The 26,197-nt window shown below is 39.5% G+C and overlaps 1 protein-coding gene across 2 annotated transcripts in view; it reads right to left on the reverse strand.

The window, feature by feature from the left end:
* Window positions 1-26,197, reverse strand: part of Epsti1 (epithelial stromal interaction 1) — a 149,012-nt gene that overhangs the window by 41,786 nt on the left and 81,029 nt on the right. For both annotated transcript variants that reach the window (XM_045145827.1, XM_045145828.1), the window contains exon 6: window positions 21,033-21,126. In XM_045145827.1, coding sequence (XP_045001762.1) covers window positions 21,033-21,126 — 94 coding nt within the window. The remainder of the gene's footprint in view (window positions 1-21,032; window positions 21,127-26,197) is intronic.

Below are 26,197 nucleotides of genomic sequence, written 5' to 3' on the forward strand. Positions count from 1 at the left end.
GCCTTCCATCACTGAACAAAATGTCTCAAGCTTTCCATTAATCTCAGTTAACAATAGGCGTGCACGTGCTCCTGTGTGCACCTCTGATTGTTTCCCCCTGAACAGTGTATACCATTCGCAGGCATGGTGCAGGCCTGCTATCACAGCATTTAAGAGGCTAAGACAGGAAGACAAGTGTGCTCAAGGCCAGCCTAGGCTATATAGCAATACTGTCTCAAAAAGAAAAAGTACAACACACACTTAAGAAAATGGTCAACATCCCTAACCATTAAGGAAATGCAAATTAACTCTGAGATTCCACCTTACCCCAGTGAGGATAGCAAACATTAAAAAATCAAATAAGGGCTGGAGAGATGGCTTAGCAGTTAAGCGCTCGCCTGTGAAGCCTAAGGACCCCGGTTCGAGGCTCGGTTCCCCAGGTCCCACGTTAGCCAGATGCACAAGGGGGCGCACGCGTCTGGAGTTCGTTTGCAGAGGCTGGAAGCCCTGGCGCGCCCATTCTCTCTCTCTCCCTCTATCTGTCTTTCTCTCTGTCTCTGTCACTCTCAAATAAATAAATAAATAAATAATAAAAAAATTAAAAAAAAAATCAAATAAAACAAATGTTGGTGAGGCTGAGGGGAAATAGAAACACTCATTCACTGTTGGTGGGAATATAAGCCAGTACAACCACTGTGGAAATCAATTTAGAGAATCCTGAAAAGTATGAATATAGAGTTACCTACAGACCCATTTATTCCCTTACTGGGCATTTATCCTAAACGCTCTACATCTCAGTTCATAGATGTTTGCTCAACCATGTTTATAGCTGCTCAGTTCATAATGCCTAAAAACTAGAATCAACCCAGGACCCCGTCATTGGATGAATGGATAACCAAGATGTGGTACATCTATACAAGGGAATTCTACTCAGCACTAAGAAATAATTACGCATTGGAATTTGTAGAAAAATGGTCAAATTTAGAAGAGATCATTCTAAGTGAATTCACATAATCATAGAAAGACAGCCATCACATGATCTCACTGTCTGCAGTTCCTAACCTTGATCAGTCCAAGTTGCTGACATAACTGAATAGCATCTTGAAGCTTGGACAATAGGGAGGGTAGGGTATAGGTGAAGAGAATGGGGGGGGGGGCACAAAACTGAACCCAAATTGGACTGGTTCCATAGAATCCTATATCGTGGAAGTCAGACTAAAAGGTGAAACCCTCAAGAGGATCTTTTGGGGGGCACCTAAATTGAGGGTCCTTGGCAAGGGTGAGATGAAACCTTACCTCAAATTTCTCCTGTTTCTCTTTCTTCTCTGTCTTTTTCTTTTTTCTTTTCCCTTGGTGCTGGCCTGTAACTCCCTGTACCAGGATGTGGTCTACATCCACAATGAGCTGTTTATTAGAGAGACCTACTAGATCTCCCAAAACAAATAAGACAGACTTCCATCAGAGTACTTGATTACCCACCAGAGGTTAATGGTGAGACCCTACTACTGAAGACACCATATGCTGTTGGCATGGACCATAGAGAAGCCTGGTTGGAATCTGGAGGAGAGCCCATCCCCAGAAAATTAGCCTGTCTGGTGCTGAAAGGTGCTACATGAACTTCTGGGGGAAAGTGGCAAGCATCTGTCCAAGCAACTCAAAATCTAAGTGACTCAGAAGCAAACAACCTGATGTGATGCTCACACAAGTGCTGCAATAGTGACACACAACCATGGTAGGTAACCAACTGCTCTTGGATTGGCTAATAGATCAGCTCAGAGGAAAGGAAACCATATCTGGTACTGGGAAATAAGTCAGAATCATATCCAGATAATGATTATCAGGCTCCTACTAATCTTGGGCTATAAGAGGGTCCATACCCTTTTAATTATCTCTAAATCAATAATGGTTATCCCATTTAACTGGTGCTGACTTCCTTCTCTAATGGAGAATCTGATTCTCTTTTTCAGATGGGAGTTGGACCTGAGGAGATAAATAACCCAGTTCACTCCACCCCAGCCCCATCTGAAACCTCAGAGGAAATGGGGAAATGAGCAAGAGCGCTGCTTTCTCAGTGAATCTGATATCAGCTCAAGGGTGAAGGAGATAGGCATGGGGAACACTCAACACCTACCAAACCAGAGATCCAGAGGCTTCTGAGTACCCATCACTGAAGTAGAATTAAAATGCACCCAACATGGCTCAGGAAATTTTGTGGAAGAGGGGGCAGAAAGATTGTTAGAGCCACAAGTTTATACATTTTGCACAGAGACATTTCCTCTCCCCCTCCCCCCACAGTGCATGACCCACAATCCCCACTGGGTTGACCTGCATCCCCAACAAGGAAGGCATCTTCAGAAAAGGGGCAGGGAGGGTGGAAAGGATGGTACCAACATGTGTTGTTTACATACTAAATATGGCCATATCCAATTTAAAAAATAAATTAATAAAAAAGAAGTAAAAAAACCAAATGTACATATCATTTACATCTAACACTCTTTTAGAACTAGTTAGAATTTGATACTGTTCAAGAGCTTTGGTTTCTCCTCTCACCAATAACACAATTTGTCTGCATTATAACTACTTAGTATTAAGTTCTCCTTGCCCCAAGCAAACACACAAATGACTACCCATATTTTCCTAAAGTTCCTTATTTAATTTCATGATTATTCTCCCTGTCGAGACTTAGAAATAGTTTTGCAAAGTATTTTAAATTCCTTTGGAATTAAATTAAACACATAACTTAATTTGGATGGAGCAGTAGTTTCTGTAGTATTGAGTTTCCTGTTCAGAAGCACATGCAAGATCATCTCTGGTCCATTCCAAATGATTAGCATGGAATCTTGTTTGTTTCCTTCTCTTCTTTTTCCTTTTTGTTACTGCATGATTTTCCACACAACTACTTTTTGTGAGGGTTTTTTTTTTTTTTTTGCTTGTTTGTTTGTTTGGGTTTTTTGCTTTTAAAGGTGGGGTTTCACTCTAGCTCAAGCTGACCTGGAATTCACTCTGTAGTCTCAGGGTGGTCTTGAACTCACAATGATCCTCTTATCTCTTCCTTCCAAGTTTTGGGATTAAAAGCATTCACCACCACATCCAGCTAATATTTTATTTATTTACTTAAAAGAGAAAGGGAGAGACAGAGAAGGAAACAGAGAGAATGGGCACACCATGGCCTCGAGCCACTGCAAATGAACTTCAAACACATGCATAACCTTATGCATCTGGCTTATACTGGTAGTGGGGAATCAAACCTGAGCCCTTAGACTTTGCAGGCAAGCACATTAAACAATAAGCCATCTCTCTAGCCCTTCATGAGCTTTTTATTACTCCATTATAATCTCTAATTTTTGTGGTATTTCAGAGTTGATTTTTGATATATACTTTGTAACCAATTCTCATTTATGAACTTCATTATACCTACTCATATTTCAAATGATTCTCAAGTTATATAGGCAGAATGCATTCATCCATAAATATTGGCTTATTGCTAATAATTATAAAAGCTCCTTTTAAATGTTAATTTCTTGCATTGTAAAGTTGGTTGAAATGATTTCCAAAGCTTGATCCATGAAATATTAACAGGTTTCAATCATGTAACTTTCTAAGTTTTCTATCTTGAGAAGAAAATAATGGGTAAGAATTACTAGAACAACATTGTTTAATATGGTATGGATTGTAGCACCCTTATGTTGCTCTTCCTTCCAGTAATTTGGCCCTAAACATATTGTTGGCTATTGGCTTAGAAGTCTATATGTGTGCTATCTTTTTTTACCCTAGTTCAATGAAATTGTTTTTCTTTCATTAATGTAAGTTAAAAATCTAATGAGTAATTTATGCTCAGACAGATTTTATAAGTTACATTTCTTTTTATATATATTATTTTGAAATGTTTTTGAAAATAATTTCAACAGAAATATGAATGAATATTTAAAAGAAAGGTTATATGGCCCTTGTGGTATTATGACCTTGAGTCAATTGTTACACAACAGCATAATGGTCCACCTTTGCTGTTGGGAGAGCCGCAGTGAAATCTGTGGAGAAGGAAGTGTCCAGTCAGGAGCAGGAACATAGAAATCCACATGTAAGGAGGTTGGTGAATGTGGCTTTTCCAGAGGATGACACATGCTATTGTAACTTTAGATTGTGCTCTAGACTGTGCGTTCAGTGGAATTATTTAAGCTCTTTTAGTGATCCTTTTTCTTCCCACCTAAAACCTAAAATGTAATATATGTTGCATAAAAAAGTATAACTTGCCAGGTGTGGTGGCTCATGTCTTTAATCCCAGAACTTGGGAGGCAGAGGTAGGAGGATTGCCTTGAGCACCCAGAAGGCAGAGGTAGGAGGATCACTGTGAGTTTGAGGCCACCCTGAGACTACATAGTGAATTCCAGGTCAGCCTGGGCCAGAGTGAGACCCTACCTCAAAAAAATAAAAAATAAATTTAAAAATTATAACTTATAGGAACTGTACTAGATGTTGACAAAAGGTTAAAGCAAGCAGTTTTATGCAATTGCAAAACACCAAAAACATATATTCAGATTTGATATGTGACACACCAAATGTATTTTGTACAGCATCTAGTTTAAAGGTATCTTATTAAGGTTACCATTAATTGCTTTGTTCTGTATGCAGATTATGTCCAATGTATCATTTTTAAGTAAATAATCTTATTTGAGTATACCTTAAAAAAAAGTAAGCCTGGTGTGGTGGCGCATGCCTTTAATCCCAGCACTCCACTCAGGAGGCAGAGGTAGGAGGATCACAGTGAGTTCCAGGCCACCCTGAGACTACATAGTGAATTCCAGGTCAGCCTGAGCTAGAGTAAGACCATACCATGAAAAGCCAAAATAAATAAATTAATTACATAAGTACTCTATCAGTCTAAAGATGTTGCCTCTCAAATATATTGCATAGATAAAATATAAGAAATTTTAGTGTATAGCTATTTACCATTGCATTCTTATAATAAACTCTACTTTGCTTGGTGCTGTTTATGAGATAAACTCTTCTACTACTTTTTTTTTTTCTGAGATAATGTCTTGCTCTAGCCCAGGCTGGCCTGGAATTCACTTTGTAGTCTCGGGGGGTAGCCTTGAACTCACAGCAATCCTCCTACCTCTGTCTCCCAAGCACAGGGATCAAAGGTATGTTCCACCATGCCTGGTAAGAGATAAGTTCTACAGGTTGAATTTTCTTTCAGATGATAATTCCTATCTTTATAAGACTTGGATATTTGTAAGATCCATGTTTATTGGTGTGTGTGTGTGTGTGTGTGTGTGTGTGTGTGTGTGTGTGTGTATGTGCTGTGTTTTTGTTCACATATGCTTATCAGGATACATTATGGTAATGATAGTTAAATAAAATTCTAAAAAGCCTTTCATCTTTCCTCCTTGATCTGAAACTATTTTTGATGTACAGGGAAAGTATGCTCTGTGAAGCTTCTAAAGAACTGGCTTCTAATGTTAATTTTAGCCTGTTGGGGGAAGTAATTCTCAGAAAACTGAGACATAGGTATTTTCATTTGCCATGAAGCATTTTAACTCTTCAAGTTATTTTAGTTATATTTTCTTAGAAAATCATTCAGTTAATCCATATTTTCAATCTATTAGTATAGCATTATCTGCAGCAACAAATCTAATCTTTTCCAAATCTGTGGTACTAACCCTTCATTTCTAATGTATATTTGTGTTTTTACTAATCTTTTCTTAATTATGCTTGCTATGGATTTGTTCATTTTGTTTACTTTATCAAAGAGTAAGTGACTGGGTTTTTTGAACAGCTGTTTCTTGAAGTTTCATTATTAATTTTGGTTCTTATCTTAATTATTTTCCTCAGTATCATTTATTGTTCTTACTCTAAATTCTTGGCTTGGGTGAATAATTTATCTCCTTCCCTTTTTAGTATTAAATGGATTAAAAGTTATAATTTTCTTTCTCTGCACACAGCTTTGTATGAATGCCCCAATAAGAAGCTCTCACTAGAATTTTCTGTTTTCCATTACAATTTTGTCTCCTATTAGTTCACATATTTGCTGATTTTCTGTTTCTTTTTCACGATAGAACTACTTTGTTGTAGCTCAGTTAGTTAGAGAATACTGCTAATAAATTAGTATAAAACTGATAATGTGACATGCAGGCAGTACTATTATGCTATCAAAGGTTTAAATAAATACCTTCAAGGTAGAGTAGGGAGAGAGAGAGAAAGGTCCATGGAACACTCATGGGCAGGATAAAGATCTGAGTGAGTTTTAGTTCTACAGGAACCAAAACCAGGAGGGAAGGCTGAAAGTGCTACAGACTGACCACCATTTGAAAGACAAAGTTGAGAATGTCTTTGTGTGGGGCTCTTTCAGTGATATGGCCCCTGAGAAAACAGGAATTGAGAAGTAAGTGCCCTCAGAGCAACAGGGCAATGTCTGTAATACCTACCAACCATAGGAGAACGAGGCAAGACATCTAAATAAGCATAGGAAGATAAGCAAGAATCATCAAACCATCAAAATACATGGGTAAAATTAAGATAAAATTTTGAGGGAAAAGTACAGTTAGTATAATTAATGTTTTTATAGATACCATCAATGCAGAGATGAAAAAGAATATTATACTTTCAAAGACCAATAGTGATATGCTGAAGTAAATCAGCAAACAAATTCAATATATGTGCCAAACAAGCACAGTGGAAAGTCCTGAAAGAATCTAGTAAGTAAGATGATGTATGGCTTCTTCAGAATGAAATGGGAAAAGAGAGGAAGTATACGACATTGCAAACATTATACTTCTGAAATTCATTTGATAGATGTCCTAGAAATGGCAGGTAGAGACAGTATATTGGATTAAACATAAAGGAAAGCTGAAAAGATACATGTATTTTCAGATAAGGGGAGACAACCAAAGGCTGTTCAAGATTAAAAAAAAAATGTAGAAGCACTACAAAAAATTATTATCTGGAGAGGGAGCAAAGGAAAAGAGAAGGAAATGATTGGTAAATAGAAAATGTAACCAAAGCATCAGAAGAACAAAGAAAACATAGTTAATGAAAAGTAAATTATGTGGCAAGAATACAAATATGTGCAAATGCACTATTAATCATAATAATGAGAACCTATGAAAGCTACATATTGAAGAGATTATGAAACTGGGTTAAAAAAAATAATGCCAGCCATGTTTGTCAATAGAAATTTAAACAAGTGATACAGAGTGGTAAGAACTGGTGATGGGAAAAGAAACTGCATATAATTATTAACAACAAGGAAATCTAAGAAATACTATATGAAATATATATACAGGAAAAGGAAGTCAAGCTGAAAATAATTAAATGAGAAAAACAGAGTATTTCAAATGAATAAAAATCCACAGTAGAAAGTGGGTTTTGCCTTAGCTTCATGGGCTAAAATTACAGGACATGTTGATAATGGAACCAATCCCAAACAAGGAGACTGGAGGTCCCATGACCAGTGAGACCATATCATAGATTCTTGGAGGAAAATCAGGAATGCAAGAGAAAATCAAGCCATCAGCATACATGATAACCACTTTAGAGTTGTAACACATATAATTGATTTTCTGACAGCATTAATTGCTACAAAGTGGTTGGTCACTATAAAATAAAAAAGAGTATTTTAAAAAATTATTTATTTACATGTGAGGGTACAGCAGGTTGTGCCCAGAGCCTCTTGCCACTGCAAATGAACACTGGACATGCACCACTTTTTGTGTCTGGCTTTTGTGGGGACTTATTAATTGTGCCTGGGCTGGCAAGCTTTGCCAGCCATCTTCCAAGTAATACAATATTAATTTATCTCTCTGTTTAATTATTTATATCTTCCACTAAAATGTAAACTTCAGGAGGGCTGGGGTTTGTGCTGTATTTTTCTTTTTTAAATGACAATTGTTTTATTTTATTTTTATTAAGTAGAAGACATTTTTTATTTCTTTTTTTACTTTGACAAATAAAACATAATAATGTAGTAGAGAGGGGACAGAGAACTTTAAAATTATTACATAGTGTTACAAAGTTGCAGAATGGAGTATAGTGCTGACACAAAAACAGATATGTAGATGTAGAGAATAGAGTGCCCAGATATGAACCCATATAACTATAGTCACCTAATTTTAGACAAAGATGTCAAAACACACATGGGAGAAAAGACAGCTTATTCAACAAATGGTGCTGGGAAAACTGGATGTCCATATGTAGAAGAATAAAAGCAGATATTTCTTTCTTTCATCTTGTACAAAAATCAACCCCAACTGGATCAAAGACCTTAGTGGAATCCCTGAGACTATTGGGAAAAGATAGAGAAAAATCTTCAAAAGACAGCCACAAGCAAAGATTTTCTGAGTAGGATATAAATCACCCAGAAAACAATGCCAACAATTGACAAATGGTACCTCATGAAATTAAGAAGCTTCTGCACAGCAAAGGAGACAATCAAGTGAGGACACAGCCTCTGGAATGGAGGAGACCTTAGCTAGCGATCCATCTCACAGAGAATGGGTTAAACATACAAAGAACCCAGAAAGTTAAACAATAAGGAATCTATTAGCCAAATCAATAAATAGGCTAATGAAATAAACAGATAGTTCTTAAAAGACGAAATGCAAATGGAAATAAATGTATAAAATGGTTCAGTATCACTAGCCATTAGACAAAGCAAGATAAAGACTAATTGAGATTGCATCTGTGAGGGTCACAGTCATTACGAAAATGAATATGAACAAATGCTGGTGAGGAGTGGGCAAAAGAGAACACTTACACCCAGCTGCTGAAAATATAAACTAGTCCAACCACTAAAATTAAATCTACCATATGACCCAGTTAATGTCACTCCTGAGTAGTTTACCTGAAGGAGTCCAAGTCATATCACAGAGATTTCACATCAGTGTTTATTGCAACACTATTGACGACAAGTAAGTATGGAAACAACCTAGGTGCCCAACAGAGGAAAACAGACAAAGAAGATGCAGGTATATATTATTTTCATATATAAAGAAGAATGGTTATGTTGTCTGCAAGAAAATGGATTAAATTAGAGATTATTGTTTTAACTAAATTTTATGTTATTCAGTTCCTAAATTTTTTATAAAATTTTATAAAATAAAAATTTTTTTATAAAATACGGTATGAAAGCAGAAGCAAAATTGACTAGAAGAACAAAAGGAAATAGTGGAGAAAACAGGAGAATTGGAAGAAGATGTGCTCAATACATGTTATATCCCTGAATAAAAAATATCTTTATGTAACACAGCACCTTGTACAATAAATATACACAATGAAAACCTTTAAAAGTTAAAAAAATATGAATTCCCATAACCCCCTTCACATAACCCCACCAACACACATCCTTTTAGGTATAATAAGATATTGAAGTACATTTTATCCAAACATGCTGTACATGATAATTATGTATACTTTGTTAAGTTAAAGTTTTAAAAACAAAAAAGTAGGTATGGGAGATAGTCTGGAAGCAAGAGTAATAGGATTTATCAAACATCAATATGATAAAAAGAAAAGAAGAAAAATATGAACAATAATACATTCAGCTAGTTGGAAAGCAATGTTTTATTTATTTAAGAGATCTGCAGTAGGGGTGGAGAGATAGCTTAGTGGTTAAGCGTTTGCCTGTGAAGCTTAAGGACCCTGGTTCGAGGCTCGCTTCCCCAGGACCCATGTAAGCCAGATACATAAGCTGGCACATGCATCTGGAGTTCGTTTGCAGTGGCTGGAGGCCATGGCGTGCCCATTCTCTCCCTTTCTCTCTCACTTTCTCCCTCCCTCCGTTCCTCTTTCCCTCCCTCCCTCCTTCTTTCTCTCTGTCGCTCTCAAATAAATAAATAAAAATAAACAAAAATTAAGAGAAAAAGATCTGCAATAAAGTGATACCTGGGAGGTAAGACTTTGGTCTTCCTCATCTCCTGCTGGGGAGCTTCTGACCCTGTCTGAGCCTGTTTATAAAAAGGAACTTTGGCAGACAAGTTGCAACCCTGAAAAGTTTTAAGTACAGTGCTAGAAACTTGATATCATGGTGATGAGCCGATAATAAGTTGGGAAGCTCTGTATCCATTTCACTGATCGCTATTACTCAAAATATTTGAAATGCCTCCAATTGTATACATGTGTAGCGTATTTCCATATTAACAAAGAGAGAAGGTGCCACAGATAGAGTTATGCCAGTTTTATAATGCCTGCTTTATTATTTATCATAGTATGCCCTGGCTACTGTCTGTACTTTCACACACTTTGGTTTCAACATGACCTCAGTTGTGTTTTGTGCTGAAGGTCATAAGTTAATGTGTCTTCTACCATTTTCTCTGTGAACTGCCAGCACCAACATATTTCAATCCACTATAGGAGTGAAGGAGCCACCACCATACTCTTAGAACAAACCCAGAATTAACCTTTTGTGTCCAATGCTTTTATCATATTTTCAAGATTTTTGTGAATCAAAATATGTATACTCAGGATCTGGGGAGATGGGTTACCAGTTAAGGCGCATGCCTGTGAAGCCTAAGGACCCAGGTTCAATTGTCCAGGTCCCACGTAAGCCAGATGCACAAGGTGGCACATGCATCTGTAGTTCATTTGCGGTGGCTAGAGGCCCTGGCGTGCCCATTCTCACTCTCACTGTATCTCTCTCTCTCTGTCTCTAATAAATAAATAAATAAAAATAATCTTTTAAAAAAGAAATATATCTACACAGAAATCCTTGAAAATTATCTCATACTTTAAGCAATCTCTAGTAATTCCTTGTAAATGCCCTCTAATGTAGTTTACCCTTCACCTTTTGCAGGTTTTGGTTTTCTGTCCTTAGAGAATCCTTATTTGCTTGACAACTGGCCTGTAAAGGTACAAAGGGGAACCTTATGGCCTGAGCACATCAATCTCCCCACTGTGGGACTGGTGTTAATAACTCAGCCTCCCAAGAGAGCATGCACTAAGCTCTCCATACACATTTGGTTATTGAGTGATTGATGCATAAGTTTGAAGACCTCCCTTGGGATATATAAAAAGAAGGCTAGTGTACACACAATCATCCAGCACATTTTCAAGGATGATTTAAATGTTTGTTTAATTAAGCTGTAAAGATTTCTCCTTGGAGATAACCAATATAATTAATTTCTTATGGTGGAAAGTGAAAGCTATTTTTAAGAATATTCCAACGAGCTGATTAGTCCCTATCTGCGACAAAAAAAAAAAAAAAAAAAAAACAATAGTGGCACCATCTTTAGAAGAACAGACCTGTCCAGTGATCCTTAGCAGCATCCTGTGAAACTTGTTGACTGGTGATTGATACCATGTAATTTTAAAGATGCATGTCTTTCTAAGTCTTGAACATTTAACTTGTACCTGCAGCATATTGCTATAGCTGAGAGAAGGTGGGGAAAAGGCATCTGTTGCAAGGCATCCTTTAGTCTTTCTGGTGCATTGCCTGGTGACAGGGGCCTAGTGACCAGCGAGGCTGAAATGTATGACTTCAACTACAGATGGTCTCTGACTTATGATGGTTCAGCTTGACTTTTTCCCAACTTTATGATGCTGCAAATGTGATATACATTCAGTAAAAACTGCATTTAAAATGTTGATCTTTTCCCAGGCTGGAGATACACAGTAAAATGCTATCTGTGAATGTTTAGCAGTGGCAGTCGGCCACGGCTCCCATCAGCCATACTATCATGAGGATGAACACCTAACTCTCTATAGTGTGCTATGGTGCTAGGCTAGGATGCTCAATGAATTAGATTATTACATACATTTGGACATGTGATATTTTCAATTTATGATTATTGGAATGGAACCCCATGATGAGCACAGAAACACCTGTGCCTGCTCTTTTTTTTTTTTCTTTTTTCTATCTCACATGGACTTGGTGGCACCAGCCTCTGTAAAGCAGAGACCAACCTGCAATGACATGTCAGAAAGCTACATGTGTCACGCTTCATTCTCTGGACAAGAATCCATAAAGATCGTGGAGGCTGCTACCCACTTTATCTTGTAAATTTTTTATGAGATAGAGAGTGTGAGAGGAGAGAGAGAAAGAAAGAATTGGCATCATGCCAGAGTCTCCAGCCACTGTAATAGTACTCAACATGTGTGCACTATCTAGTGGGCACGTGAGATCTTACACCTGGGTCATCTTATGTGCCTGGCTTATGGGGGACCTGGAGAGTCAAACATGGGTCCTTAGGTTTTGCAGGCAAGAGTCATAACCTCTAAGTCATCTCTCCAGCATCCCGTTTTCCTTTACTGCAATTTTTCTGGAGCACTTCTTGGCTTATTCCCCCATTCTTGTAACTATAAATATTCACATAACACCAATCAGTACTATTTCAGAGCAAGAGAGAAGCTTTCATAATTCAATAATCTACAGAAGAATCAATGAGAGTAGAGGGTTCTATGTGGTCAGAAATCCCTCATCTATCCAAAGTCTACTGCATCACACAGGTTGGAATTCACTCTGTATTCTCAGTGTGGCCTCAAACTCACGGTGATCTTCCTACCTGTGCCTCCTGAGTGCTGGGATTAAAGGCATGCGCCACCACGCCTGGCTTTCATTTCTTCTCTTTATATTAAAGAAAGCTTATTATCATCACAAATATTCAACACAGGACTCAAGGGGCAAGGAAAAATGCAAAGAACTATGAGAGAGAAAAGGACAGTTTCTATTTAAGAAATTAAAAGGGAGAATAAAATATATAAGGCAAATATTATGACTTGAATAAGGAATCTAAATTCTTCTTCAATACTTTATTTTAAACTCACCATATTGTTATTTTATTATAATATGAGTCCTACTTTTTATTGAGAAATAAAATGGTTATTAGGCATATAAGGTGCAACATAAAAGACCACAGAAATTGGAAAGTCACATGGGGGGTTCAAAGTTATTTGCAATCCTAATATATGCATACCCAGCTAGAATCTCTAGGCAGGACTGGAAGTTTCTATTAAAATAATAATATGAGGAAATATGCTTCTGATTTCTTTTCCTTTTTCTTTTTTCTTTTCTTTCTTTCTTTCTTTCTATTTTTTTTTTTAGGTAGGGTCTTATTCTGGCCCAGGCTGACCTGGCATTCACTATGTAGTCTCAGGGTGGCCTTGAAATCATGGCAATCCTCCTACCTCCATCTCCCAATTACTGTGATTAAAGGCATGCGCTGCCATGCCTGGCCTATTTTTCTTAATTCTCAATACTGTAAGTACCTAAATGACTACACTCACATAATTTTTCTAGCATTATTCATTTGATGCAATATTGATACATAAAATTTTGTGACTCAACTAAAGCACACTGTTATCTGTCTTCTCACAAAGTTATGGTTATAAGGCATTTATTCAATAAACGATATCTAAGCTTCCTGTTCAAGCACTCTGCAAAAACAAGATCCCAGAACTCAGGTAATGATAACCTCACATGGAAATCATATAGAAGATTAAGATTACTGACTACAGTACCACAGCATAACTGTTGTGATGTGTGAAGCCAAAAAAGGAGAGTATTTAAGCCAATAGGGTCAGGGTGACATTAAGAGAGAAAATAGGAATCAGATGAGGCAGGGAGAATAGTATCATGTGGACAAATGACAAACAGCATTGTAAGCATTTGCAAGGGCTTCTATGGCAAAGAACCCAGCTTAATGAACAGAATAGTTCTGGGTGCTGTAAGTCCAAAATCAGTATTATTTCTGAGGACTGTGAGAGAAGAATCTGCTCTAGGTCTTTGTCCTTGCCTTGCAAAAGGCTATATGCATCCCATGTCTCTTCTCGTATCTTTGCTCTAGGATCCTATGTCCAAATTTCACACAGGATTACCTTTGTGAAGACCCTACCTCCAAATAAGGTTACATCATAAGATGTTAAGAATAAGGGCTCACAAACAAATTGGGGAGGGGACCCAAATAAGTCCATAACAAGCATTGTCTTTGTTTCAAAATGGTGGAGCATATGAAAAAGAAAACACACAACTCTTTTCAAAAACTCAAGAGAGATGTCTTTACTTTAAATCTAAGAAGTTGAATTAGAGGAAGAAATGGGAAGTGATTCAGAAGAAAGGTGAGCCAGGAGACTTGCTGGCAAGGTGTAGAGGATAATGCAGGGCAGCCAATTCTCTGCAAAGAGCAACATGAAAGTTCCAGAAATGGATGTATCAGCTACTTGGAAAATATGGAGATCTCTCTGTTGTGTGTGTGTGTGTGTGTGTGTGTGTGTGTGTGTGCTTAAAGCAACAGAAAAGGAGCCCTTTGGAAAAAATATTCTTGTCTCCCTAAAACAACCAAATCAGTAAAGTACTTAAAAGATAAAGTCAAGAAAATGATAGAAATTTGGAGCCTAAAAGTAGTTGAGAATAAATTAGAGGAGAAAAATGTGTAAAAGAAAAACAGTTAGAAGATAAATCCAGGTGGCCTGGGGTTGGAGTAATAGGAATTCCATAAAGAGAAAATGAAGGGAAATGAATCAAAGAAATAACACCAGAAAGCCATCTAGAACTAGAAATGAGTTTCCAAATTGAAAATGAATAATAAAAAAACCCTCGTACAAAGTCACATCATTACAGAATACCAGAAGCAGAAAGGAAGACATTAAAATATTTCCAGAGGAAGCAGGTTTGGAAAGCCTTGCTATCAGAACTGAAATTCACGGGGTCTGAGATTTCTCAGGAGCCGATACTCAAAGATGGAAGAATACCTTCAAAACTCTGAAGGAATTTTTTTCCCAACTTTGAATAGGTGCCAGTTAAATTGGAAGCCAAATATATGAGCTGAATGAAGATAGTCTCAGATATGGAGGAACTTGAACACATTCCCTCCCACATATCTTCTCTCAGGAAGCTACTATATCATGCACTATACCAAAAGAATGAAATAAAGAAAGCACGTAAAAGAAATGAGATCCAGAAATCAGAGGACTCAAGATAAGAAACAATAAAAGCCATCCCCAAAAGGGACCTAAGAGCAGCTATTCTCAGCCTCGGCTGCTGTACTTTAGAATCACCCCAGGGTGCTTTCAAAAACCCTACAGCCCAGACCATACTGCAGCAGGACCTCTTGGGGTCTGACCCAGGCACCAATAATTTTACAGCTCCCCAGGTTAGTTCGCTGGGCAGAGGAGGTTCTGACCCACGTGTCAGGGGCAGCCCCAGGGCAGTTGCTGTACGGTGTGCTTGAAGAACAGCCAGCGCAGTTCAGAGCAGGCGGGCAGTGGGACACAGAGAGGAGAGAGCAGAAGTGACGGGTACACAGTGGGAAATGGAGTGCAAATTTGTATCAAGGCATTCGAGAAGATAATCATGAAAACTAAAGACGGGTTCCTTTGTACCTTTAACTAAGAAAATGCAAAAATTAAATAAAATATTTTAAAAGTTGCAAGAGAAAGAAAATATAACCAGAGTATACTAACTGGCTGGGCAGTGAGGAGATGCTTATATAGGGCCAGCATGATGAGAAGCCTGAAACACTGATTCTATTGAGAGAAGGATAGGTAGAAATAAGTTAATAAGGTTTAGAACTTATCGAGAGAAAACAATATTGAAAGCCCAAATCCAAAAGAAACAGAGAAGTAGGGTGAACTGAAAACAAGTCCCCTAAAGATGTTCCCATTTAACCCCTAGAAACTATTGTTACTTTATATATTCAAAAACTGCAGACATTAAAGTTCTTGAGAATGGAGAGACTAGCCTGGATTGCCCATGTGGACCCAGTATAACCACAAGGGTCCTCATAAGAGGCAGACAAGAAGGTCGTGGTGTGGAGGGGGCTGTGATGTGCAGTGGACACAGAGGCTAGAATGTGGCATCCGTGGGTCAAGAAGGTCAGGGGCTGTGATGTGCAGTGGAGACAGGGGTTGGAGTGTGGTGTCCATGGGGCAGAGAGCCATGGAAAGCTCACAACCATGAGATGCCTCCAGACTTCCCGGGGAAAAAAGCAGCTGTGCTGACACTTTGATTTTAGCATCTCATTTTCAACTTGTGGGCTCCAGAAATATAAAAGAGTAAGGTTCCATTGTATCAGGGCACTAAATTTGTAGCAATGTGATAAAGCAGAACAAGAGGGGTGAGGGAGCATAGAGATATTTGAATATCATTTGGTATTATAAGAGAATGGACATGTGGTTCATGGATAAAAAATGAAAAATAACCAAATTGCATCAGGTGTTCAGAGCAGTGTGAGTACATGGCTAGGGAGGATGAGCCACAGGGCAGCTCCTCCCAAACATAAATGTGCACGAAATTGCCCATGGAGAGAGTAAAATTACAGGTTTGATTCAGAAGGCCTGCAGTGGGACCCGAGGCTTGTCTGCATCTCTATAAGCTCCCAGGCCATGCCAGTTTTTCTGGCCCAGGAATCATTCTTGGAATAGTGAATGTCTAGGCTTAAGGCCAGTTCCCTAGACCTTTGGGACTGGAGGGTAGGGGAATTGAAGACACAAAGAGGAACCAAGGAGCAGGGAGGGGAGGGGAGGCAAGCAGAGGGTACAAAGCAGAAACAGCATGTGCTTAAGCTAAGGCATTTTGACTTTATCATTGACGATATGGGGAGCCACTGATTTTGAGCAGCTTAACAACAGGATGTGACTTTTGAACGTCATTATTCTTCACAGAACAGGGGGAGGCAATGGAAAGACTGGAAACTACTTAGAATGCACCTGGGAATATACAGCAGTCGCGGCTGAGGAAGGAGGACTTTCACTCTTGCTATACACACACACACACTTACGAGAGAAAGCTACATCATCCAGTGTAAGTGGTTTTACTATCAATACCTTTTGTCTGAGCACCCAAACCTCAAGCAGTTATAACACCTAGAGGAATTATAACTTGAGGTTATAATGCTTAAATTTTACTGTAGCCATTTTTGTATGTGTGTGGGGTATATGTGCATGTGTATATTTGTATGCTTGTGTTTGGGGACACATATGCATGGGAGTGGGTGTGCCTGCAATGTGTGTGTGTGTGTGTGTGTGTGTGTGTGTGTGTGTACATGTGTAGGCTAGAAGACAGCCTTGGATGTCATTCCTCAGGTGCACGAATCACCTCTCTTTGAGACATTTTATATGCATACTGGGAATTAAGTTCAGACCCTTATGCTTGTGAAACAAGTGCTTTACCAACTGAGCTATCTTCTCAATTCTCTGGCAGCCTTTTTGTGTATGTTATTATGTAACATTTACTAAATCCCTATCTTGTAATGGCAGATGCCTGTATAAATTAGAAAAGTGCATAAGAAGAAAACTTTTCAAGAATTTTGTCTCTATGAGCATAATTAAAATTAGAAGGCTGGAGAGAGCACTTAGCAGTTAGGGTGCTTGCTTGCAAAACCTAATGCCCTCAGTTCAATTCCTTAGTACCCACATAGAGCAAGATGCACAGAGTGGCACATGCATCTGGAATTTGCAGCAGTGTACCCATTCTCTCTCTGTCTCTCTCTGCTTGCAAATAAATAAATAAAACGTTTGCTGGGTGTCGTGGTTCATGCCTTTAATCCCAGCACTAGGGAGTCAGAGGTAGGAGAATCACCATAAGTTCAAGGCCACACTGAGACTACATAGTGAATTCCAGATCAGCCGGGGCTAGAGTGAGACCCTACCTTGAAAAGCAAAAAACAAAAAACAAAAAAAAAAAAAAAAAAGAAGAGGAAGAAGGACAATAATAGATAAAGGGAAAAACAACTTAAATAATTTTAGCTTCTCATCCCCCAATAGATGGGAGTTACACATCTTTTACCTTCTAGACATTGACCAGGTTCCCTTTTAACAGAGATGAAATGTTCTTCACAGAAATGCAATCTACATATTTGATTTTCCTACAGCATTAGAAATGGTTTCCCAAAGCATTGTCAGAAGAACTCTATGCATATGGATTAGGCAGAATGAGAAGGGTACAGGCTGGGTAAAACTCAGTTAAGTATATTGAACACCAACAACTTATCGATAGCTTGTGTCAAAACAGAGCAGCTCTTGCATGTGATTCATAAGGAACCATCTTGGGACCAATACTGCTCCATATTTTCTATTGACACATCTGAGGACAGTGTGATGAATGCACTAATCAATCCACAGAATATGCAGCTCTGGGAGACACAGCTAATGCTTTGGATGACAATATTAAAATTCAGGACGATCTTGTGAAATCAGAGAAATGAGCTGAAATCAATAGAGCAAGCACACAGCTCTGCCAGGTGTCTCAAGCAAAGGATTCAGATGCTTCTGATGAGAAAGCAAGATGCTCTGGCAAGCAAAAATGCCATTGTTAAGTGATCCGATTCCTCTCTGCCCACTTCTTCCCTCACAGCTACAGACACATTCAGGACTTGCCATCACTACACAAGTTAAGTCTACAACCTGCAGCTTCTCAACCCTTCTTCCCAGATCCCTGTAAGGAAAGGGAATGAGATGATGGACTGCTGATGATATGACTAGTGGAATCCACACTGACAAACTAAGTGTCTGTCTGTAACACCCTGTCCAAAGTACCTAAATAAGTACCTGAAGGCTTGTAGGTAAGAGTACAATGACCTTTTGTTTTCTAAGAGTGTCATAATGTTGTCCTGACATTTTTCACATGGGTTGCATTGGGAAAGGATGGTGGATGAATGGTGTGTATCTCTAAACTATTTAGAGCCAAGTCTGTTTCTCTTTTCTTTTCATGTACGCACGTGTGTATATGTGTGTGCATGTGTGGGGATGCACAAGTGTGTGGGGTCCAGAGGAGGACTTCCTTGAGTAGCATCCTCAGGAATGACATCTACCTTTCTGGAGACAAAGCGATCCTCTGTCTTGGTCTCTTCAGCACTGAGATTCCAGGCCACGTCCAGAACTTTACATGGTTCTGGGGATCAAACTCAGATTCTCATGCTTGTGTGGTGAGCACTGTACTCACTGAGCAATCTCTCAAACCCCCTCCAAGACTATAAAACTGAAGCCCATCTTTTCTTTTTTTTTTTAAATTTTTTATTTATTTATTTGAGAGCGACAGACACAGAGAGAAAGACAGATAGAGGGAGAGAGAGAGAATGGGCCAGGGCCTCCAGCCTCTGCAAACGAACTCCAGACACGTGCGCCCCCTTGTGCATCTGGCTAACGTGGGACCTGGGGAACTGAGCCTCGAACCGGGGTCCTTAGGCTTCACAGGCAAGCACTTAACTGCTAAGCCATCTCTCCAGCCCCCATCTTTTCTTTTAACAATGAACAATGACACTTTCTCAGAGTCACTTTTAGTTGTATTTACGTTCCTGACCCCAATTAACCTCTCAATGACCAAGACCAGCTGCTTTCATACTCTAAGCAGTTCTCAGACCTGCACCATCATGTCTAGCCTCTCACTTAGCCTTCCTAGTTGAAGTCTTCTTCATGCTTCACCCAAATAAGGATAGGAGCCTTATACACTGTGTTGTCTCTCTGTTTCTTTAGATCCATACCTCATACACTTATCAGTGTGAGCCAGTAAAATACATATGACCTTGAATCCTTGTATACATTTCAGTACCTCCAGTCTTCACAGTTCTCTAGTGTGGCACACAAATGTCTCATGGGCTTTTACCAGGACTATCACTAGCTTCTGGTGTGGCCATTTCTAGGCACCTGAACATATAGGTGATACTACTAGCATTTTGGGGCCAAGGATGAACTTCCTGCAGTACCCAACACAACAACCTGCATAACAAACTTTCTCACCCACTTCACCAATGGTGCCACTCCTGAGAAAAGCCACAAGGCTCCTGCTCACCATCTATACCAGTCATTTCCCCAATACCAGCCAAGCTTTCTTCCCTGTCCTTTTGTTTTGTTTCATTTTTGTTTTTCAAGGTAGGGTCTCTCTGTAGCCCAGGCTGACCTGAAATTCACTATGTAGCTTCAGGCTGGCCTTAAACTCACAGCGTTCCTACCTCTGCCTCCCAAGTGCTGGGATTCAAGGCATGCGCCACCTTGCCCAGCTCTTTCTTGCCTTTATACCTGAGTTCTCACTTATCTTAATGAATTCTGACCCCTCACTTGACTAAGTCATCTTGTAAGCTCCATCTCAGGTGTCACTTCTACCAGGAAGCACTCTGCCCTAAGCATGCACAGTCTGCCTGATGCCTCTACCTGAAAAAGCAGTGGAGCCTCCTAATCTGACATGTTCACATCTGGCCCTCTGCATCCTGTTAGTTTCCCCTTTTACTCTGCCAGGACCTTTCATGGCAGAGCCTGTATGCAGTTAATAGCCCTTATGTAGAAATCAGAACCTGAGGGATGAGAAGGCATCAAAGTCAGCATACCATACAATTGCCTGATATCCATATTTATCACACTATTTGCAGTAGCCAAATTATGAAATCATCCCAGGTACCCAACAATGGAGTATCTTCTGCCACAAAGAAGGACCAAATCATGTTTTCAGAAAAACTAATTTAACTGAGATCATCACATTAAGCAAAATAAACCTAACTTGAAATTTAAAAAAAAAATGCTTATGTGTAATCTAGATTTAAAACATGAAAAGCCAGGCATGGTGGCACATGCCTTTAATCCCAGCACTCTGGAGGCAGAGGTAGGAGGATTGCCATGAGTTTGAGGCTACCCTGAGCTACATAGTTAATACATATTTAATTCCAGGTCAGCCTGAGCCAGAGTGAGACCCTACCTTGAAAAACCAAATAATAATAATAATAATAAATAAATAAATAAACAAATAAATAAATGAAAGAAAGAAGGACTATGTGGGAAAGGAAGAGGACCAGGAAGAATAGAAAGAGGAGATAAGATAATGAGGGATGAACACAATTTTGATTATATACATGGATGAGTGAAACCCATTATTTTGTATAATTAATATATCCAAGAGACAGAGAAAGATAAACATACGAATGGTGGCTGCATGAAGACTTTTCAGATGTCTATGATATGATAGCAAATACAAACATTATTTTACAGCTCCATAAGCAGCTGTGGGCCACAGTTTTAGATGTGCTATCTGCCCCAAGTCCTAGTAGACTACTGTATCTGTCACTTTGAGCCCTTCATCTTCCATCTCTAAACACGTCTTCAAAGGTGCCAGGTAGCACCTTGCATGATATTCTGCTTACCTGGGTTGAGAACTGGGCATCATGAGGTGCAATGCGACAGGAACTTATGCTTGGCAGCTCTCTGTCTGATCTTCTCAAGAAATCAGCAGTTTTGCTACGAGGAACATAAATGGTTGTTAGTGCCTCCATAAAAAAAAACAAAACAGAAATACCATCATTTATTATACTTTTGGCAACTACCTTAGACTTTCATGGGATGACGACTAAAAAGTATCTTTGGGGGCTGGAGAGATGGCTTAGCGGTTAAGCGCTTGCCTGTGAAGCCTAAGGACCCCGGTTCGAGGCTCGGTTCCCCAGGTCCCATGTTAGCCAGATGCACAAGGGGGCGCACGCGTCTGGAGTTTGTTTGCAGAGGCTGGAAGCCCTGGCGCGCCCATTCTTTCTCTCTCCCTCTTTCTGTCTTCTCTCTGTGTCTGTTGCTCTCAAATAAATAAATAAATAAATAAATAAATATTTTAAAAAAAAATAAAAAGTATCTTTGTAAGAAAAAAAGGTTAGAGGACAAATGCACAAGAAAATCAAATATAAAAGATTTTTTTCCAATATAACCTTTTTTTTTTTTTTTTTTGGCTTGCTGAGGTAGAGTTTCACTCTAGCCCAGGCTGACCTGGAATTTACTATGTATTCTCAAGGTGGCCTTGAACTCACTGCAAGCCTCCTACCTCTGCTTCCCAGATGCTGGGACTAAAGGTGTGTGCCACCATGCCAGACTCAATATTGCATTCTTTTATTTTAAAATGTTTTTATTTATTTGAGAAAAACACAGAAAGAGGTGGGTGGGGGGAAATAAGCTTACCAGGTCCTCTTGCCACTGCAAAGGAATTCCACATGCATGCACCACTTTGTGCATTTGGTTTTATGTGGGTACTGGGCAATCAAACCTGGGCTGTCAGGATTCGCAAGCAAGCACCATCTCCCCAACCCCATATTGTATTCTTAAAGAGCATCAGTTTAAACAATATAAAACCAGGCTTGCAAAATATGAACCTGTGATTTCACTTTTTGCACTTATATAAAGACCTCTAAGGCTCCAAAGGATGATGACTAACTTCCTATGAGAATATTCATTTAAAGTTTGATACAAGACCATAGTATAAAGTTGTGGAGCATGAATCCCCTGCAAAAATTTACTTCACCCAGTTTTCCAAAAAGCCCTTCACTCCCTTGGGATTCTTCTCCAGTTATCTTGTCTCCCAAATGGCTCTGAATACACATGGGATACCACTTATAAATCATGAAGCCTTTGTGATTCTTCGGCCGAATGAGATCCTCTCATTCCAGACACACACATGCACACATACACACACACACACACACACACTCACATTCACACACTTTGCATTTGATTCAAGGAAAGCAATGAACTTCTCTTCTCAGAAGTTGAAAAGTGCTACTGATTCTGACCCACATTTCTGATGCTTCTCTTAAGTCCTGAAAGGTTGGATTAGAAATGTATTCAATTTTAATAAGGTCTTCATTTTCTCTTTATTCCAAATCACCACACCTGATTTCTCCTCTTGCCAAATCATGCATGGAAAACTGGAATTATTTCCTAAAGCCCTCACTTCAATATAATTCTATCTACAGATGCATGATTTCTACTTCTTTTTCCTTTCACCATGTCACCAACTGTGGAATTTTCACCTCTCATTCCACACTGACAACCAAGCATCTCACTGAGATGTTATTGATATTGCTGTAGACTCTTGTAGTCCGTCCCATCTTCTTCCTTCCTTCTACTCTGGACTAATGCTAGAATACACATCTCCATGTATCTAGGACAGGAGCATCAAAGGAAACATAATGGGTCTGGTGAGAACTAATGCTATACAACAAGGAAAAGAAACAAGCCAGGAATTAGTAAAGAAACTGTGATGTCAATGACCTGGTGAACAGCCACTTAAGTTAAACATGGCACTTAAGCTAAGCTTCAACCAGGAAAGAAAGTTGTGAAAGTAAAGCAAAGCACTTATCTCTGAGAAACCTGAGGCTTCTTCAGCTGTGACCGGCAGCCTTTCCTTGTCCTGGATTACTTACCATCCCCAAAACAGACAAAGGAGACTAAGAAGTCAACACAGTCTGGAGGCTACCTGACTGTCCGAGGCTTTAGGAAGTCAACAATGTTAAAATGAGAGAGTTGCCAAGAGTTTGGATAAGACTTTAGAAGATCCTGAGCTCAGTGCAAACAATTAGAGAACACAATGAAAACAAACTACTGTGGTTAGCTAGGAAGGGTCTTCAAACCAAGCTGACTCTGGGCTCCTCTGTCAGTATGTGATGACCATCATGTCTTACTTGCCAAGGTTAAGCATAAAGCCCCTGGGTGGAGAGCCGCCAGCCACAAAAGTAAAGCACAGTGGCAGGGCCAGAGGACTGCCATGGGGACCCAGATAGGGCACTACGGAGCAAGTGGCTTACTCCCAAGTAATTGTACATACCACAAAAGTCTTCAGTTACTAAGCTAACTAATATTTTTCTATTAGCACACTGTGTGTTGCAGTCAGGTTCGTATTGCTGGGAGAAATCACACAACCAAGAGCAACTTGTGGGAGAAAGAGGTTTGTTTTGGCTTATAGGCTTGAGGGGAAGCTCCATGATGGTAGGGGAAAATGATGGCATTGGACATCACCCCGTGGCCAACATAAGGTGGACAACAGGAACCAGGGAGTGTGCCAAACACTGGCAAGGGGCAGTGGCTGTAACACCCATGAGCCCACCCCCAACAATACACTGCCTCCAGAAGGTGTTAATTCCTAAATCTCCATCAGCTGGGAACCTAGCATTCAGGATGCCTAAGTTTATGGGGGACACCTGAATCAAGCTAACACATTCCACCCCTGGGCCCCATAAACTGATAACCATCCATGATATAAAATGCAATGCATTCATCCAATTTTAAAAGTCCCCATAGTTTTTATCAGTTCCAGTGATATTCATACATCCCCATAGTCCAAGATCTTTTAACTGAGCCTTAATACCAAAAAATAGCCTCAGAAAAAAAAGGAGCCACATAATGGCACAGAATAAACATTCACACTGAAAAAAATGGCATTGGGCATAGCAAAGAATATTCAGTCAATATATGATTTAAATGGGACAAACACCAAACTCTGTAGTTCCAAGTCCAACAACTCTAGCCAGTGAGGTCTCTAAGTCCAATAACTCTAACCAATAACAAGTTTCTGGAGTTTCAATCCTGCCCCTCCAGGGAGGCTACTCACAGTCCTGGAAAACTTCATTGGGGCTGGCAGCTTTCCTTAGCAGCCATCTCATGGTCTCTGCATTTCCACTGGGTCTCCACTGCAATCTATGGTTCATCTTCATGGCCCCATGGGGTCTCCATGCAGGCATCCACCAAACCTGCTTCACACTGCCCATGGCCATTTCCAAAACACAAGACCATGTTGCTAACTCAATGACCCTCTCTTTCCTGCATTTCTTATACTCCATAATACCAGGTGGGGTGCAAATTTGTTAATCCAGGGAGGAATAAAGCAGACTTTTAAGAAAAGGACAGTCCTTGAGCACTCACGCCTCTTGAAAAGAGTCTGCATTCTTCCTGTTGCCCCACTGCAGGTTAGCTGGCTCAAACTCAATGGTTGTAAACTCTCAAACAATTTGCAGGTGGATGAGCAGCAGTTTAGGCCCAAAGATTTCACTTTTCTCTGCCATATCCCTCTGCTCACACCAGTTCATTTCTTTGCAAAGCAACTCTGCACAAACTTCTCAATACATGGGCATAACAGCAAGCATTTCACACAAACTGCCTCTAATCAAGTCCAAGCAAAGCTTTCTCACCCTCATAAGCCAAACCCCACAGTTCTTACTGCATTCAGGTCTTTCAACTCTGACCAGAATAGTCCCTCAAGCTGTACTTACAGCACTGCAAGGCATCTCTTAGGCCAAGGTTTCAAATCCTTTGACAATCCTCTTGAAAATAAGCTCCAAAAGGCCAAAGACACACAGTCAGGTGTCCAGCAGCAAATGATACCACTCCTCAGTACCACTTTACTATTTCAGTCAGGTTCACATTGCTGGTAGAAATCAGCCAACCAAGAGCAGCTTGTGGGAAAAAGAGGTTTATTTTGGCTTACAGACATGAGGGAAAACTCCACAATGGCAGGGGGAAATGATGGCATGAGCAGAGGGTGGACATCACCCCCTGGCCACACAAGTTAGAAAGTAGCAACAGGAGAGTGTGCCAAACACTGGCATGGGGAAACTGGCTATAACACCCATAAGCCCGCCCCTAACAATACAGTGCCTCCAGAAGGCATTAATTCCCAAATCTCCATCAGTTGGGAACGTAGCATTCAGAACACCTAAGTTTATGGAAGACACCTGAATCAAACGTATACAATTATCCTTATTGGTAGAACTGAGTTGGAATTCCTATAAGTAACTATGACCAATATAATAAAAATAAAATACAGAACCTTCTGGAGGGATAAACAAAAGAAAATGTCCTTGTCGTGTGTCCCACCAAACTAAGAAGCTAGACTCCAGCACCATGAGTTCCATTTTCCTTGGGATGGCGTCTATCAATCAGCATTGTGTTTCTGCTTGCTATTGGAAGAAACGATTCTCTTAGACTTTTCCACTTGGTCCCAACATGAAAAAAAGCCTTTCTTTTTCTTCTTTTAACTTTTTATTGACAATTTTCATATATGTACATAATGTGTCTTTTGTCTCCCTTCTTTCCAACTAGTCCCTCTTCTACTGGCCTTTCTCCCCTCCTCCCTCATCCATAAAAGATTTCTTCCTGTTCTTCATAGAATAACATGTTAGACTGGCTGTGAAGATTTCACTTCTATATCCAATTTTGATCTTCAAAAGACCTTGCTTGTTTGGGGGCTAAATGATATGTTTTTTCCTAAAATGTCTGTGCAGGTCAACTTTTTGACATAACACAGTTCTAGATGGATTCTAAATATTCACAAAAAGTTCATAATCCCTTCTTTTTTAAGCAAATGATTGTTATATAAATAATTTGGCCAGAATATCTTTCCTTCTAGATTTTATAGTAATGATTCTCTTATACAGTTGTTATCTTAGCAGTCATAATTAATTTCAGTATATGAAACTTCATCTTAGGCTTAGAATGAGGCTACCTGGGGTATATGCCTATAACCTAGCATTTGGGAGGATGAGGCAGGAGGACTTCC

The sequence above is a fragment of the Jaculus jaculus genome, chromosome 3 (assembly GCF_020740685.1).
Source record: "Jaculus jaculus isolate mJacJac1 chromosome 3, mJacJac1.mat.Y.cur, whole genome shotgun sequence".
Classification (NCBI taxonomy): domain Eukaryota; kingdom Metazoa; phylum Chordata; class Mammalia; order Rodentia; family Dipodidae; genus Jaculus; species Jaculus jaculus.